The sequence below is a fragment of the Carica papaya genome, chromosome 1, assembly GCF_054855325.1.
Source record: "Carica papaya isolate Zhongbai chromosome 1, ASM5485532v1, whole genome shotgun sequence".
Classification (NCBI taxonomy): domain Eukaryota; kingdom Viridiplantae; phylum Streptophyta; class Magnoliopsida; order Brassicales; family Caricaceae; genus Carica; species Carica papaya.
The window spans coordinates 7,924,364-7,942,072 of NC_142309.1; the positions used below are offsets into that span (position 1 = coordinate 7,924,364).

At 34.2% G+C, this 17,709-nt stretch overlaps 1 protein-coding gene across 3 annotated transcripts; it reads right to left on the reverse strand.

Annotated features, from left to right (window-relative positions):
* Positions 1-6,507: 6,507 nt before the first annotated feature.
* Positions 6,508-17,214, reverse strand: LOC110820100 (methyltransferase). 3 transcript variants are annotated; one of them, XM_088217713.1, is made up of 9 exons: positions 16,924-17,214; positions 16,737-16,819; positions 16,437-16,532; positions 8,455-8,559; positions 8,206-8,310; positions 7,791-7,929; positions 7,500-7,609; positions 7,350-7,406; positions 6,508-6,991 (listed from the first exon to the last, which is right to left on the reverse strand). In XM_088217713.1, the coding sequence occupies exons 1-9, from the start codon at positions 17,084-17,086 to the stop codon at positions 6,917-6,919; spliced, it is 933 nt and encodes a 310-aa protein (XP_088073839.1). In that variant the 5' UTR covers positions 17,087-17,214; the 3' UTR covers positions 6,508-6,916. The 3 variants fall into 3 exon arrangements, with proteins under 3 accessions (XP_088073839.1, XP_088073832.1, XP_088073846.1); XM_088217706.1 differs by having other exon boundaries at positions 6,572-6,991; positions 7,500-7,615; positions 16,924-17,213; XM_088217720.1 differs by lacking the exon at positions 8,455-8,559 and having other exon boundaries at positions 6,572-6,991; positions 7,500-7,615; positions 16,924-17,213.
* Between the last annotated feature and the right edge of the window lie 495 nt (positions 17,215-17,709).

The window sequence follows — 17,709 nt, forward strand, 5'->3', positions numbered from 1 at the left end:
TACAAACATTGAATCTACATCTTGTAACATATTTTCATTTTATTCTTCTAATTATTGGTGTCGCTAAAAAATTAATATTAAAGGTTTTTCAAAGACAAAAAATATTTATACAGTCAGAATTTTTCAGTAGGTTGTTAATTAAATTTTAAAACTAAGTGAGATACTTAATTCTCATTTTATTTGTAGGATTTTTTAAAATTATTTTCTTCTATTCTTGTATCAAGTTCTCTACCACCTTTTCTTTTAGTACAATTCTCCACCATGTAGTGGTAAGCTTGCCTTTAAACATAGGAACGGCCTTCAAGAGCTCTGATTGCCAAATACGAAAGACAGTGGATTGAAACAAGAAAATATTAGTTCTTTTCATTAGTTAATGTGAGAAAGTATATAATATAATGTCTATATATATATATATATATATACATTGATATGCTATTATATTTTCATCAATAACTTGATAAAAAATCATAATACTTCATTTTTTAAGTCAATTTAATTGTCTATCAAGCTAAAGTGAAAAAAAAAAAGAGTCCCAATATACAATATTGGCAGTACTCCCCTTCAAACATTTAAGTAGAAATTAACATGTATGGAAAGCCTTAATCAATAAGGCTGCGGAAGAGATAATAGAAAATCATTAAAAATATAATTTTATCTAAACTATTGAGAATATAATATATTAATTCTAACTTAATCACTTAAACAGTCATATGAGTGCTTATGTTTTAACTAGTAATAGTTATAGTTAGGGTGATAAATATAGTTATTTCATATATATATATATATATATGCCCTAGAGAAAGTAGTGATATTACTTGATATCACATAATGATATTTGAATGATCTTGTGTGCTTATTTTTTCTCAAACGAAAGAAATAACTAGGAGCTCTCCAGTTCAGCTTTGCTTTCGGAGATGCTCGCAGTTGATTCAGGCCTTTGTACAAAAATAGAAAGCTAAAATTCGCTGCCTGCCTCAGTTTTAAGATCTCACATACACCCACTGCTAACCACTAATGTTATATATATTATATAATATCTTTTAACCAAAAAGGGAAAACCAATTTAAAAAATAACAAAAATTGTAATTACCCATATAAATATATATAGTTATATATCCAAATCCTACAGTCTCCATAAATATTAATTGCCACAATATGACAATCTTTTTGGTGCATATATACAGATACATGCATTATTAGTGCCTAATTTACAATATCTTCCTATCAAAAGCACTGCACGAGATGGGAATCTGTCTCCCATGCAAAAAAGAAAAAAAAAAGAAACAAAACAAAAAGAATCGACATTCACTTTGGACCCGGTCTTCTCTTCTCGATTCATTCAAAATCAAACAGAAAAAGAAGTGAAGAAAGAAAAAGCAAACCCAAAAAAAAAGCAACTAGCAGCCTCCCTTCACTTTGTAGAGGTGCCTTTAAATAATATATCAGTTACAACTACATAGTGGTATTTGAAGAAAAAACCTTTGAATAAGAACAACTAATTTCATGATATATATAAACATATAGAAATTAAATATAGCATATTATAACGTATTATTATTATTATTATTGTTGTTGTTACATTTTCAATTCAAACTAGTTGAAGTTCTTATAATTCACACTCCTGTCAACTAAGAACCACATCCAAAATTCAAAATAACAACAAACTTATTTTATAATGATTGAAGTAATATATTTATAAGAACATGTAATTAGACTTTTGGAGGCTGAAGTAATCACATTATATAACAGGTAAATAGGACCAAAAATAATTCCTACCCTTAAACAACACCATGATGTAAATGTAAAGTTCACCCTTGGTTGTTATTTGAAATATTATGAGCAAAAATGTTTGTCTTTTATAATGGCAGCAACACAATTCAAGGGAAAATGTTTTGAGAAATGAGCACTTTAGTTAATGGGTGGTGCTTTAGCAGCAGGGGAAACAAACGCAAGGCAAGCTTGAAAGAGAAAAGCCATTCCAATTGAAAACAGAAAAAGACAAACTGATTAATATATGTCACAGCCCTACTCATCATGTACGTACACTAGAACCTTTCTTGGATTGTATTCCCATTTTTTCTAATAGTATCTGCTTCTTCTTTTTCTTTTCCATCCCAAGTGAACCCTATCCAAAATAATCCCAATTCTTCTCTCAAAAGAATTTAAGCAAATACTGATGGGACACATCCAAAAGTTCAAAATCATCTCCCTTCTACTTATTGTTTCTGCAGAAGAGGACAACCATGGCCCCCATGGATTCTTCAGTTTCATGCAATCTTAGATTCATAATCATAATATTACCTCCAAAAGTTCATTCAAGAAGCTGTAAGAGTTGCACCCAGTGATCGTCAATAGCAACAGATATTGTAGGAAATCTATGCACTCAAGAACACATTCAAAACCCCTGCCCCATCATAACTTTTATTGGAAAACCTCTAATTTCAATTCTTTCAATGATTGAAAAAGCATTACCCTCCTCTTACACACAAAATTAGAAGCTTCTATTTCCCTCTCTGCTCAGGCCCGACCCGGTGGTTGTCTAGACTTTGATGCTCTCCTGAACATGCACAATAAAAAATTCATCATCAGTGCATGATAATCCTAGACCACCATTACTCCCTAGTGGGAAAAAAGAAAATAGTACTAAAATATAGGTAGCAATATTAAACATTAACATCCGAGGAAGTAAATACATAAAGTAATTACTAAATCAAGTAATTAAATAGACGAATTTCGAATGAAGAATCAATCTCCATATTGTTTTTCCAAATACATAAAGTACCATGGTTCTCCACCCAAGGTCTTTATTTTTAGCACATGAAAATAAGAGAAAGATTGATATTAAAGAAGCTTTTGTAAAGAGTGACATGGTCATCAGCTTCCATGCATTTTAAATTAGAGTTTATAAGATATATAATATAAAGTAAATACTCAAGGACCCTCAAAAAGAAAAAGATCATGCCACTTAAACAGAATACAGAAATGATTATGCCAGCTTTTTAAGATGGAAACTACAACATATAGCTTTATGATAATAAGAAATTAGGCAATGACGTAGCAATCATTTTTGCTTCTCAAATTGGTTGCTTATACGAGTAAAAAATTTAATCAGTGATCAATCACTAGACACTCACAGAGACGACGACACCAGGGAAAATATGCAAGTATCAACCAAGGGCAAACCATATCCATCAAAAAGAAAGCACAAAGAGGAAAATACATATTTACCTGTTGTGGATGGGATCTGGTCCATTGGGTACTCTTCTCTTGCTAACGTAATTGAGATTCAGGTACTGATGAAAATGATGCTTCTCCTCACCAATAAACTTCAAACGGTAGAAACTTCTGGACGAGGTTAATGTTACTACTTTCGTGGTTTTGGTTGCATGATTTGCTAGGACGCCAACAACGAAAAACCAAATAACACCCAAGACTACAACAGTTCCAAATAAAGCCCTCAAAACCTTACCACCACCCCCCATATCTTTGAATATCTCCCTTCTCTATCCTACAAGTTCTCATTGAAGATGATTTGCTGGCAACTCGAAAACAACAGAGAATGCAAAACAACCATGCTGGTGGCGGCAGTATGAATGGATTGCTCCTGGATGTGAATTAACAAGAGGAGAACGGAAAGAAAGCAATGCAAGAGAAGTATTTATGTTACTCTATTAACTTGGCGGGTAAGGTTCAGTATATCCTATTTAAAGATGGAACATACAGAGCAAGACTATTGTATGAGAAAGAAAGAGAGAAGCATGGCCAATAAAACAGAAAAGTTTATCACCCTTGTTGCTTTATTTGCCACATGGGCCCATTTGGGTTACCTTTCTTGATGCGTGGATTTTCATGCAGCAACCACAGGGGACCTCACTATCTCTTCTAATTTATTCTAGGCTGCTAAAAGGCATAGGAAATTGTGCCCATTATAGCAAATAAGTATTAAGAAGGTTCCTGTTTGCAGCATAAGAGATCTTCTTAACCATTAGTTTAAATCACTATAGAACTTCACGTACACAAAATCAGAAAAGAACAGATAAGGAAACCACCCATCTAATCTGAAGGCATGAGTTTGGGCATGTGTAGTGTGTGTCTCAAAACAACTGTTTGTCTCAAGCAGAGAGAAAACTCCATCAGTGACCCACTAAAAGAAGGGAAGTTTAAAGAGTAAAGAAACAAGAAACAGATTAGGGCATTGGCCAAGTTCCAAATCTCCTTCATCCGTGCCTGCCACTTCTTCTGTCCCCATCAACCATAATGCAAAAGATTGGCACATAATACAGGCTAGCATACCTATCACGACAGGAGTACAACAATATTGGGAACTGTCCAGGAGGACCTTGGATACAGCAAAATTTCCTAATAGGTTTTAGGAACCGCATCAAGTGCGGGGAAAAAGTTCCGACAGATACTGGAACTAGAAACCACTTCTTCAAATTGTTTCTAGTTCTAGAATTTGCATCCCAAAGGTCCTACTTATACATCATAAATGGACAACATATTAAAAAAAAGCATCAACCCAACTAAATTATTTTTTCCTAAAACAAATACATATACGCACATGCATATATATCTAAATATCTACATGTATTATGCATGTAGATTCAATATCTGTAGACAATTGTTCCATATTTGTTTCTCCCCTAAAAGGAACAAGCAAACACATAATAGAAGAAATTATAGCCATATGCATAAATCTTGAAGAACTTTTAGAGGAAGAAGAATATTCACATGGTCAAATTTTTGTTTAACATGGCATTACAGAAACAGAAAAGAAAAGAACTTTATGGTCCCCGACTTTGCTGGTGTCTACAGAACATAGGAACAAGCTGCTAAAGTTTCACCCTTTCACTTTGTTCATCTCCATTAAGTTACAGACGTGAAACAGCAAGTATTAACTCTAAGAATAGCCACAAGACTTGCTATAATCTATGACATTGGCAGTCAATACTGCCCAAGCCAGCATCGGCAGTCCTAAGAGCAATAGCTGGAGATGAGTTAACTTATCATAGTTATCCTGTTAATCAATCACCAATTAAACTCAAAAGAGAGGGACACTATTCCCATGGGTGGCATATCAACAATGGGGATGCTGCGCCATAGTCACTGGATAGACATATTATTTAAGGTCAAACTGCATAATTAAATACTCAAGCAAACATGTCTTGCAGTATGTTTATCTCAATTGCTTACATCTCTTAATATACCTAAATAAATTTGAACCATTGATTTTGAAAAAGTCTGGTCATCACTGAAGCCCTAAGGAATGGGATTACATAAACACCATTTTCAAAATTAAATATGATTTTATGATCAAATTAAGGATTTTCAATACAGGAAGGTATTTAAGCTCAGTGGTACTTGTGAATTAACTCTTTCAATCACGTTAAATGTAAGGTCGATGGAAGATCCGCACTCTATCATCACCAGTTTATTTCTGTGTAACATTTAACTAGGTAAGGAGTACAAATTTGCCAATATGTTCCCACATGCTATCAAGATTAGCTAACTGTATATATCTGTATTAAGGAGAGAGAAAATGGAGGGATGAAAAAAGCAATGAATCTCAGTATATGTCAATGATAGATTAACTGTAAACATAGCCATGCCTTCGAAATAATATGGGTGCAAAGAAATTTATACCAACAGCACCTAAGAAGTTTTCTCAAATCTCTAAAGTTGAAAGAACAAAAAATTGACTCATCACCTATGTAAACAAGTAAGTATTTCACATTTATAATATGGGAGGAAAAACTCCTACTCTTAGTTCACAAATAATTTCAATAAGTTGAATCCCCAGCCAAACCTGCAGTAGTCAGGGACAACCTTTCAAAAAGAAAACACTGAGACTGACTTTTTCATGTAATATATATATATATATTCTGCTTTTGGCCATTGAGAAAAATCTTAGTCCTCGTTTAAGATCGAGGGACCATATCTTGATGTCTGCTAAAAGATAATTTCAGTAAAATCAAAATCTAAATAATTATCTCAATTAGTTTTGATAATCAATATTATGTTTAACAACAAAAAGAGGTGAGGGTCTCGTAGTTGGAACCTTGAAGATTGCAATCCTCATTAGACTGTACTTTTTAAAACATCATGTCCGTGGTACGGGGTCAGCAGGGCATGTTTTGTCAGTGACATATAGTGCCCTCTCAAGGGTGCAATTTTGATTTTATGCAACAGAAACCAACAAATTCTAGGTGCAGCTGCACTTGCTTTATCCTGCTGCTCAGCTTAAACTGTACAGTGCATAGGTTTTTACTCAGTCTGCTGAGTATCCAGGATCTAAATCGAAGATTCTAGAATTTCCAATTTCTGAACAATGCACAACAAACTTAAACAGGAACTTATGTACAAGTTGCTTTAAGCAAGGTTTTAATTAATGAATATTCTTTCAGAGCGAGAAAAATAAAAGTACAGGCACAGACTGTACTCTGTGAAATCTTCAATTAATGGGAAAAGCCGAGGGTATTATCAGAGATGATTTACAAACACTGAGCGTTATGACAATGTAATTCAACTTATTTAATGAGGAACCTAGGTTACAAAAACAAAGCACAGTCTGTTTTGACCAATCTTTAATGCATTAAGCATAAAAAACATACAAAAATACAGACAAATAAGGATCTGCATTACGAAACACCATTTTTGTCCTAGGAAGATGAAAAGAATATACAAAAAAATTTATAACATATCAACATTATATGAAAGTAACATCAGTATGCCGTACTCCAAGATGATGCAACCTTACCAGAGCAATCAATTAGAATTGATCTTATTACAATTAGATTTTTCAGGAGTAATACAGCATCAACAGTATGATATCCAGCAAGAGCTCATGTTTCAACTCACCCTTCACCTGTAGACTTTCGTGGCTAAAATTTACCCCTATAGTTTGAAATGAATATTTTTACTTTCTCCTCTTTTGGGCCCATTTGGGTCCATAAATTGCTAGATGCGTCCGACCAAACCTTCGATCAGTTATCTGTATTTTCATAATACCAGTTAACAAAACTTAAAAGGCAGACATTGATTCAGACAAATAAACAATTTTTTGGCTGGCTATTAATCAGTTATGTATATATACACATAGCATATAGTTCTGTTCCATTTGAAAAGAACATGCAATAAGGTCACAATTCAATTAGGAAATCAATCTGCATGCACTAAACTACTTCAGCTTCTAAATTTCCAAACTTGTAACTGAGCAACAAGCCAATCAATCAGGTCTGTAATTTGAAATTAATGTCTGTTCCTAAAACTCCAGAGCATTATGTGGAGCATATATTAATTTTCTTTTATTCATAAATATTAAAGAAAAAACATCGGGTTATGAGAAATACCTTTACGAGGCATCCACATGAATCAAGCATGTCAGTTCTTAAGGGATACTCCACTACCTACAACGTGGAAGTTCAAAACATTATGAACATGTGGCTAAATAAACCATGTGCATCTGAAACTAAAACAAATGACAGCAAACCGTTACTCACTATAAAAGTATCTTCTCCAACCACTGCCGACTTAGAAATCTGACACATTAGTACCTCATAGTTAACTTCTGTGTATGGAGGTGTAACACTGATGTAATCAAATGGTCCATCTTTACCTATCAAAACCCAAATTTTAGGTTTGTTTTGAAGAGGAAGAAATATGTCATGATAAGATTATTTTACAATAAACAAGCAATTCTGGATTTACTTGTTTGAGATAAATTCTGGATTTACTTGTGTTTTGCAGTTATGTCCATCACTAAGTTTTTTTGTTTTCCAAGAAGCACACACCTATAAAATGACCTGCCTCTTCCAAGAAGTTTTCAACCCGAACAGTGTGTATAACTGAAACATCAAGAAACCCAGTACATTCCAAGTTTGGTTGCAGAACATTTGAGACTACCCAAGGATCCATCTCCACAAAGTGCACCTGTTAATTCAAATGTCAACAGAGAATGAAAATTCAATGAGCTAAGGGAAAAAAAACAACCGAAAGCAACAATAATTTTATACAAGAACAAAAATCATATTCCATATTCTGAGTCTCCTATCTCAAGACTTTTTTGACATCCTACCAAAAGGCCTGCTCATCCCGTAAAAATTAAGAAATCAGTTACCAGCCAACGGAGGAAATATCAAGAGGTGTTAAATGTCTTAGTAGTTAGTTCACAATATCAAGGGAAATTTAATGCATAGAAAGTGGTACCTTAGAACATCCACGGCTGATTGCTTCAATACCAACAGATCCAGTACCGCTGTACAAGTCCAACCACCGACCAGGCCGCAAAGATGCAGGACAGCCACCAGCTACCTAAAGAATTCTGGAAAAGATCATTCTAAAAAAACTTACCTGTTTGACAACCTGTCCCTGGAGAAATAAAGATGGAAGTGCCAGATATAGTCTATACACACATGAAAGACTAGAGTAGGGACATCTTCAAGATACAATTGCTACCTGCAATATGTCAAAGGCAGCCCCTTTTACAACTTCCATCATTGGTCGCACATCCATTCCCTTTGGTGAAAGCAACTTCTTTCTTTTTGCTTTTCCTCCAAGAACCTAAAATGGTAAACACATTCCTTAATCCTAATTTACGATTAAGATAAACCACTGAAGGATCTCATTTTGACCAACTAAAATGGCCAAATTAAGCCAACATGTTCGCTTCTGAGAGTATCTTTTAGCAAAGAGAACGTGACCAGTGAAGCACTAGCAGTCTCCAAAGACTGAAAGGAAGTGAAAAGATATCGTAGCCCATTAGCAGTGTTGGATTTGTACCTCACTCCCTACATCTTTTTTCTGAAAGGAAAAAGCATATATACTCAAGAAGCACCAAGGGGGTGCAATGCAAAAAAATTTACAAGTCTAATAAAACATTAAAGAGGTTTCCTAATCCTCGCTAGAGTAACCTCACTCCCTACATGAAGGTAAAATTTTTCTGGTTTCTTCTTATAGTCAACGCCCTTGGTTTATACTTAAACCATTACAGTATCATTGTAAAGCATAATCCCTGGTTAAAACACGCAAAAGTCTGCATTGTAAAACTGAAGCTACTTAAACTAACACTTTCAGTTAATTCCATAGTCTTCCCTGGTAAAGGCAGAAAATCTAAAAATAATTCTTCTCTTCCTGCTGATTTCTATGTTCAGTGTCCCATAACCAGATCTGTTAGTATGGACCCTAACAAATTGGTATGAGTCAATTCTTATGAATGAATTAGAATCTATACTTGAGAATTTTTTGACACAATCCACGAAGACTGGGAATAGGACAAATTAAAGTTTGAAATTTTAGCAGGCCGATTGAAGGAGTTATCCACTTGTTCTGTCCAGAGGAAGACTGACAAAGGAAGCAGTCAAGTTGGTCGCCTTCAGACATGTGATGTATGACGCCCACACTCGCAGGCTAATCAAACCCAATTCACAATCTAAACGATGCAGGAACACTCACCTCAGCACACTCCATATGATGCTGTGCCATGCATGCACCCACAACCTGGTGCAGAGTGTGAGCGCCCTTTCCTGCCACGTTCTATGAAAATGGATTTTCCCAAGTTCGATGCTTCTTGCGACCTTGTCGTTTCCAGGTAGATGTGAGCATTTTTTCCAATATCAGTTAACTGCCAAAGAGGAGAGTCTCACTAACTTCCTTCCATTTAGAATCTGAAGCACAATGTGCTTTTTGAAGTTGGATCACAATTTCCTCTTTTTTTCTCATGGACAGATCTTAAAACATTAATGTCACCTTCGATTTGGATCGTTGGTGGCAAGCAACAAATTGAGAGAGAATTAAACAAATTATGGCAAACAAGAACCATGGCAGAAATCTTATTTAGAAAAAAAAGAACCATGGCAGAAATCAATACAGTTTTAGCTACTTTCCGCACAGGTGAATACTCTTAATTTGGAGCAGGAAATAGAAACTTTTTTTAGCAGGTAGCGAAGTGGAGTTGCAAGATCCCACTGATTTAACAAACGTCATGAGTCTGGCCAGGAAATATGAATGCCAAACAGACCCATTAGAGGCAACCTCGCGGCACGAATTCTCTGATACATCTGTTTTCCAATGGGCACTGCACCAGTAGCCTGTCCCTGTGACTTCTGGTCAACCTCCAGAACAGCACACCCTTTTAGTGAAGAGACTGTACATTAAAGAAATTGATAGTCAACAAGCCCAAGGCTTATGTTTTAGTTTGTGATGACAAACTTGTAACAGGCCACCACTATGATTGTCCTAGCCAGAAGTGGAAGGCTGCAGTTCACAAGAGGAACCAAAATCTGAAAAGATAGCACTGGCTGGCAGCACAAGAAAATATGGCAGAGGCAGAAATTTCCTTGCATGTGATGTTGGCTTCTCAACCTGCGCGTATGATGAAGGTTCATGGTATCTTGGAAGGTGTTATGATTCTAGGATTGGGATCTTGTTATTGTGCGGTGAACGACAAAATCGTTTTCTAATAAAGGGTTAACACTCTTGTTCTTATTGCGAAAGCGATTTATTTTATGAAAATAGATTACAACTCATCAAAAGGAGTTGCTATCTTGTATCTCGTTAGAGAAGCTTAAAATAACATTATAACTTATTTTTATTAATAACAAACATACCACTTTACATAAAAGTTATAATTTTTATTTAAAAATTTTAATTTAATTATGAATTTAAATATAATTAGAAATATTCTATCAAAATATTGGAAATCTTATACTATTTAAAAATCCAACATTAATAGAAAATTACATATTATTTAGAAATCTAATACTAATTAGAATTCCAACTATTTAGAAATCTAATATTAATTAGGATTTCTTATTTAATTGAACTTCACCCTCCTATTTAGTCATTATCTTATCTTCCAAATTTATGCCATACAAATGCGTCCATAACATTACTTTCCTTCCGGTCACCAAACTTGTCCTCAAGTTTGAAATGTGATAAGAACTGATTCGTTAATCTTTTCTTATTGTCCAGTGTCGCATTCAATTTCAAGCCAGAATAACTTTTTTACATTGGCAATTCGAAACAAACGGCTCGTCGCAATTATAGCACAACCCCTTCAGCCTCATTTCTACCATCTCTACCCTTGTTTTTTTCTTTATAATTGGAGAGGAAGTGTTATCAGATTGTGTCGTAACATTGTTACCCTGTGAAACCAGTGTTTTCTAAACTGAATTGTTACACTTGATCAATAACTGAGAAAGATCACTATAATTATGTTCGGTCATAACATACAATTGCTATTTCCTTTCAAAAATTCTGATCATGCTCATTGTGTGCATAAGAGTGGTGGGTGATTGCATCTCAACCTCTAAACAGAGAGAATCGATCAATCCAATTGTGAAAACATTGACTTGTTAATCACGATGTATTGTAGAGGCTTGTGCTAACAACCTCTAAAATTGTCGTTGACATTCTTCAACCGAGTCCGTTTGCTTAAGGTTGATCAATTCACCTAATGGGTTGTTTTGCAAGGGCGGTCCAAAACGTAGGGTGTAATACTCCATGAATGTTTCCCATGCCATGTCCGGCTCTTCCTGCTATAGCTTATAGTACTAAAGTTGGGCTTCTCTTACCATGTGAAAAACTGCTAAACTAATCTCATCGGAGGCGGCGGTCCGCTGATTAGCAAAAAATTGCTCGCATTGACGAAGCCATATTAAAGGATCTTCTGTCCTGTCGTGAGTGTGAAAGTCCAGCTGGGTGTAAAGTGGGATTCAGCTTTGTGTTTGTAGTGTGCAATTTCGGCTGGTTGTCACTATGACCCGATTGGATTGTGTTGTCATCCCCGACCTCTGTTCCGCCCTCTAAATCTCTATGACGTGACTGGGTGGCTATCTAAAGAAGAGTCTCCATCTACTGAGATAGTTGCCGCAGCTTAGCATCCATTCGGACCTCTGATTCAGCAATCAAAATTTTCAATTCCTCACGCAATCCTTGTTTGCTCATGGTTTTTTGCTCTGAGACCAATTTATTATGATTGCAAGATCGAGATCTTGTCACTGGGTAGTTAACAACAAAGTCGTCTTCTAACAAAAGGTTAACACTCTTATTCTTATTGCACAACTCATTAAAAGAAGTTGTTACTTGGATCTCGTTAAAAAGATCTCCAATCTTATAGTTTAAAATAATATTCTAACTTATTTTTATTAATAACAAACATAACTCTTTATATAAAGATTATAATTCTTATTTAGAAATCTTAACATAACTAGAAATCTAAATATAATTAGAAATCTAAATTTAATTAGAAATATTCTACTAAAATATAAATCTAATTTAAGAATCCAATACTAATAGAAAATTGTATATTATTTATTAATATAATACTAATTAGAATTTCAATTATTTAAAAATTTAATACTAATTAAGATTCCATATTTAATTGAACTTCACCTCCTATTTAGTCATTATCTTGTCTTCCATATTTATGCCCTATAAATGCGTTCATAACAGAAGGTAAACTCATTGCGATGTTAATTGATTCCGACAATAAACATGGTTTTCTTGATTATGGGTTACCCTCAAAATAAAAGAACCTTAATGTCCAATTTGCAAATTTAATATTTTGATGGCTAATGATGAAAAGATACAATCTTCAGGACGCTTTCGAGGACAATCCTTGGAAATGGGTGATGCTACTCTTCTTCCTGATTTTATTTTGATTTTACTAAATGACTTTCAAGTTTGTTTAGGAGTTAATTGGCTGTGTATTTTAGGTCCTATTACATGGGATTTTCAGACAATAACCATGGACTTCATAATAAATGGTTAGAAAGTAATTTTAAATGGGCATTGAAATATATAATACCAGACTGTTTCTAGCTGCAGAGATAACTCACTTGTTTTTCGCTGATAATGCTGTGCTTTTCTATGAACCTGAGAGGAGAGCTTTGTTGAATATTAGATGAATCTTGATGGGTTTCCAAGCACTTTCAAGGCTCAGCATCAATCTTGCCAAGTAAAAAATGGTGAGACTAGGATCGGAAGGGGATCCGGAGGGACTAGCGAGGGCTTTGGGGTGTAGACTTGTTAACTTACCTATCACATATTTGAGATTACCTCTTGGCACTAAATCCAAAGAGGGTAACCGGTGGTAAACAAATATGAGAAGTTGTTAGAATTGAAGAAAACTCTTTCATCTAAAGGAGATAGACTTACACTCAAAAAGAGCACATTGAGCAATCTATCTATTTACTACATATCCTTGATGACCATTCCGAGAGATGTGGCTAAGAAATTGAAAGTCATCTAGAGCAGATTCCTTTGGGGACACGGATGATAGCATGGGGTATCATTTGGTGGTTTGGTTATGCATTCTTTGGTGGAGATGAATGAGACTTTGCAGGGATAGTGGTTATGAAGATTCATTATGGAGGAAGATGCATTATGAGAAGAACTATATCAGCTAAATATGGTATGGATGACAATGGGTGTTTACAAAATTGAGTTGAAGACCTCATGGGAAGAGTTTATGGAAGAATATTGGCCTAGAGTGCGAGAATTTTCAAGAGAATATCAGGTAGAATGGTACAGGAACACATCAGATTATCGGAAGATTAATAGGTGGAAGGAGGCACCCTTAGAGTTCAATTTCTTTAGATCTATGCAATTGTTCAGCAGAAAGATATCAAAATTTGTGACTTTTTAGTCGAGAATCGAGGTGGAGTGAAAGAGTGGCAAGTGCTAGTATTAAGAAATCTCAACAACTGGGAGATTAGAGAGTACAAGGAGGATTGCGTATTCTATCTTACCACGCTAGATGGTAGTAATGACATTCCACAGTGGTGCCTTATAATGAATGGGTCCTTCATAGTTAAATTTTTTTTTACAAGAAACTATTTAAATATGAAAAAAATGGAAGTATTTTCCTTTTCATGTAGTTGTGGAAGACCAGAGTCCCCCCCCCCCCACCCCCCCAATTTCATTTTTTTGATTGGGAGGCTAGTTAAGAATGCTGTCTGACTATTGGTAATATGAGGAAAATGGAAAAGACTTTGGTCAATACTTGTTATCTTTGTAAGAAGACAGAGGAACCTCGTAATCTTCTTTTGCTGTAGTGTCCTATGGTTTATAACTTATGGATTATGGTTTATGGGCTGCTTCAAATCAACTGGGTCATGGTGATGTCGGTGATGGACAAATTTTGGGCCTGGAGGAGTACTAGTCGTCGTAAGAAACAAGTGGAGATTATTTCGTTAACTATATTTCAGATGGTGCATAAGGAGAGAAATAAGAGGGTTTTTGATGGGATTGAGGATGTTGATGATTTTGATATCCTTAATAATATATGGTTCCAAACTCTTAATTTTTTGTTACGGTGCCATTCTCTTTATTTTATGGAGAATATAGCGATCCTTTTTGATATTTTAGTTTACTTATAAATTTTTGTATATAAGCGACACTCCCTCGGTGCCTATAGCAATATACTTCTCACACTTTTTATTTAAAAAAGAAAATATAATACAAGAGTACTTTCTTCTATTTTATTACCACATGATCGGAATGTAGCATTTTAACAGTTATTTTTGGAATTTGATAAGCTTTTTAGAAACCCATAGCATTACCACCTTCCTATGCATGTGATCATCATATTACTTTGTTGCTAGACAAAACTCCAATTATGATGAGGCTTCATCGATATCTACATTTTCGAAAAGATGAAATATAAAAACAATCGACATTAAAGGTGACCTCTCAATGATGAGCATTATAAAACTGTTTTATGCATTGTTGAGCTTGCAACAACCTGTGCCTCAACCCCCGTAACAGTTGATTACGAGTCTGCAATTCACAATCCACAACTTTCAATCTAGATAACCCATGATAGCAAGAGCTAAAGCAGGGAGCTGGTCGCCCATAGACTACCTCGAAGAGTGTAGTCTTCAATGCAGAATGAAAGCCTGTATTGTAGGCAAATTCAGCCCAAGATATCCATTGAGTCCAACTAGAAGGATGGTCCCCTGTGAAACAATGTATTATATATTTTAACGATCTCACTTCTCTCTCATTCAAAACCGTGTATGAGTCTTTCATCTCGCACAGCTCCTAAGTGATAAAAATAAAGAAGAACTGATCTTTTTTTCTTTTTTTATTACCTTCTTCACATATGTATAAGATTGAATCCGCTCAATTTTTGAAACAGATTACTAATCCTTAACTTTTCGATGAATCTTTTACCAGTGGTTGTGAATGACAGATTTTTCTCAATCTTTTCGACCTTCATTCTATATGACAAGTCAGGAAGATTGACAAATAAAACCATCTAATTTGATTCGTTCTCAATAGCCATGAGATGATCATATTCGGGTGATCTTTTTGTCGACAGATGCTCCTATTATATTCGTAATCTCTGAAGGATGAGAACCAACTATGTAATATTTACATCGATAATTCAAGTATTGTATATGTCATTAGTCCAATTCAGGAACTACCCGCAATAACCAACTTGCAAATATTCTCATAAAGAGATCTATCAGCAGGGATGAGAACCAACTATGTAATCTCTACATCAAGCATTCAAGTATTGTATATGTCATTAGTCCGATTCAGGAACTACCCGCAATAACCAACTTGCAAATATTCTCATAAAGAGATCTATCAGCAGGGACCCTAAAAGCATCATCCAAATATTCCAGTAAACACGTTATCACATCCTTCACTGAGTTTGCTATATTTGAGGGTGTTTATATTTCTGGAATAAATTTGCATAAAGTGGCATGTGCTCACCTAGTTGCTACTTAAGAAAAACAAACACCTACATGTATGCCTAAAGACGCTTATTTTAATAAATAAGTATTCCTTTATTCTTTTAAATAAATAAATGGTAAAGATAAGTAACTGAACATGTAAAAGAAAAAACATTTATTTAAGCATAATGAGCATCCTGTTCTTTATATTACTGGACATACTTAAAGCTACTTATATCCAGCAAACAAAAAAACCCAAAAAAATCCTTGGCATTTGAGCGACTAATAAAGAAATTCCAGCAATGAATTTCCATGTGTGTGGATCACACTATACCAACATCAATCCAATACAATTCTTCTACTTGTAAGGCGATGCTTGCAACAAATGAACTTTATTTATGGAATTTATTTAAAAATACACATCTATTTTAATCACAAGCAGTGGGTCTTTCTTAGATAATGATAAAAATTGAGTTATTAGATAATTTCAACTAGATTCAAGATAAAACATTTCAAACTTATTAAATTCGGTGTAATTTAAAATGTAATATCTCAATTCTTCAATTTCTCTTCTATGAACTCATTTTTTTATGACTTTCCAAACTGAATTCCACAAAAAAGTTTCATTTGTTTCAAAATGGGCTATCATAATTCATTTTTTCTTTCAGAAAAAAGGGCCTACTATAATTCATTTTAATATTAACTCTTTCCTCTATTTCCACTAAACAAAACAAAATTGAAGCAAATCCAAACCTGAAGCAACTTGTGAGTGGTTCGTGGTGGCTTAGATTCCTCCTCTGCGGTTTGCTTTCCTCTTCGCGTCTTTTGGTCTTCCCCTCTTCTCCTTGTCTAAGAAATCGATTAAAAAAGATACTCAGCAAAATAAATAGGAAGAGCGACAAATAATAAAAAGAAAAGAAAGGCAGCCCTGGCTGCTATAAGGTTGCTTAACTCTAAAAGCAAACAACAAGAAAACTAAGAAATTTGCAATTCCTTTTCTTTTTGGTTTCTCATTTTCGTGGAAAGCCATCAAAATCAGAGTGATAGAGAAACCTTAGTTTCGGATAAGAACTCATTAGGATCGAAACCGTATCGCTCGACCAACAATTTTTTGTCCTTGCTCGTCAAACCACCACCTGATTAGGATGGCAGAAGACAACGAAATACATAATTATATAAATAAAAGGTGGAGTAACAGAGAAGTGAAATAGAAACTTTGCGGATAACGTTGAAGACTAACTGCAGGAGGAAACGACAACGACAGAAGAGCGATTGTGTGGTTTGGTGGAGACACTGAAGAGAGGAATGCTAGAACAAGAATATGTAGCAGCGAGGTTCTTGTTGATGTTAAAGTGCAATGGAGAGAGAACTGGCAGTGACGATGATGATGATGATACCGCCATTATTCAAGCTAGGTCTCCGGAATAGTAAAAGTTGAAAAGAGAAGGCAATTTGTTTGGAATTTGAAAGTAGAGGACAAGGTAACCGTTCAGTGTTCAGTCAAGAAATTAGGTGACCTCAGGTTAGAATCGCACCCAGCCGCGTATAGATATGTATATGAATGCAAAGTAAAATCTAAGAGTTAACGTATCTCACTTTTTTATTTTTAAAATTATTTTACATTTAATTATTTAATGATATGTGTAATTATCTATTTAAATTTTAAATATAAAAATAAAGTTTAAATATATTAAACTGAAACTAATTAATGTAATAATATTAATAAAAGTTTTTTAATCATATGTGTAATTATCTATTTAAATTTTAAATATATTAAAATGAAACTAATTAACGTAATAATATTAATAAAAGTTATCTAGCTATTTAAATTGATAATATATAATAGTTATATATTTAAATGTTTTAAATATAATGATAGAAAGTGAATATGATAAAATTACTGTATAATTAATTTTTATCTTATTATAAATTTTAAATTTAAATTTATTTTATATTTAATATGATAATATATTATTTATAATTTAAATAAATTACAAAAATTCTATACGAGCTAGTTGAACCAAAA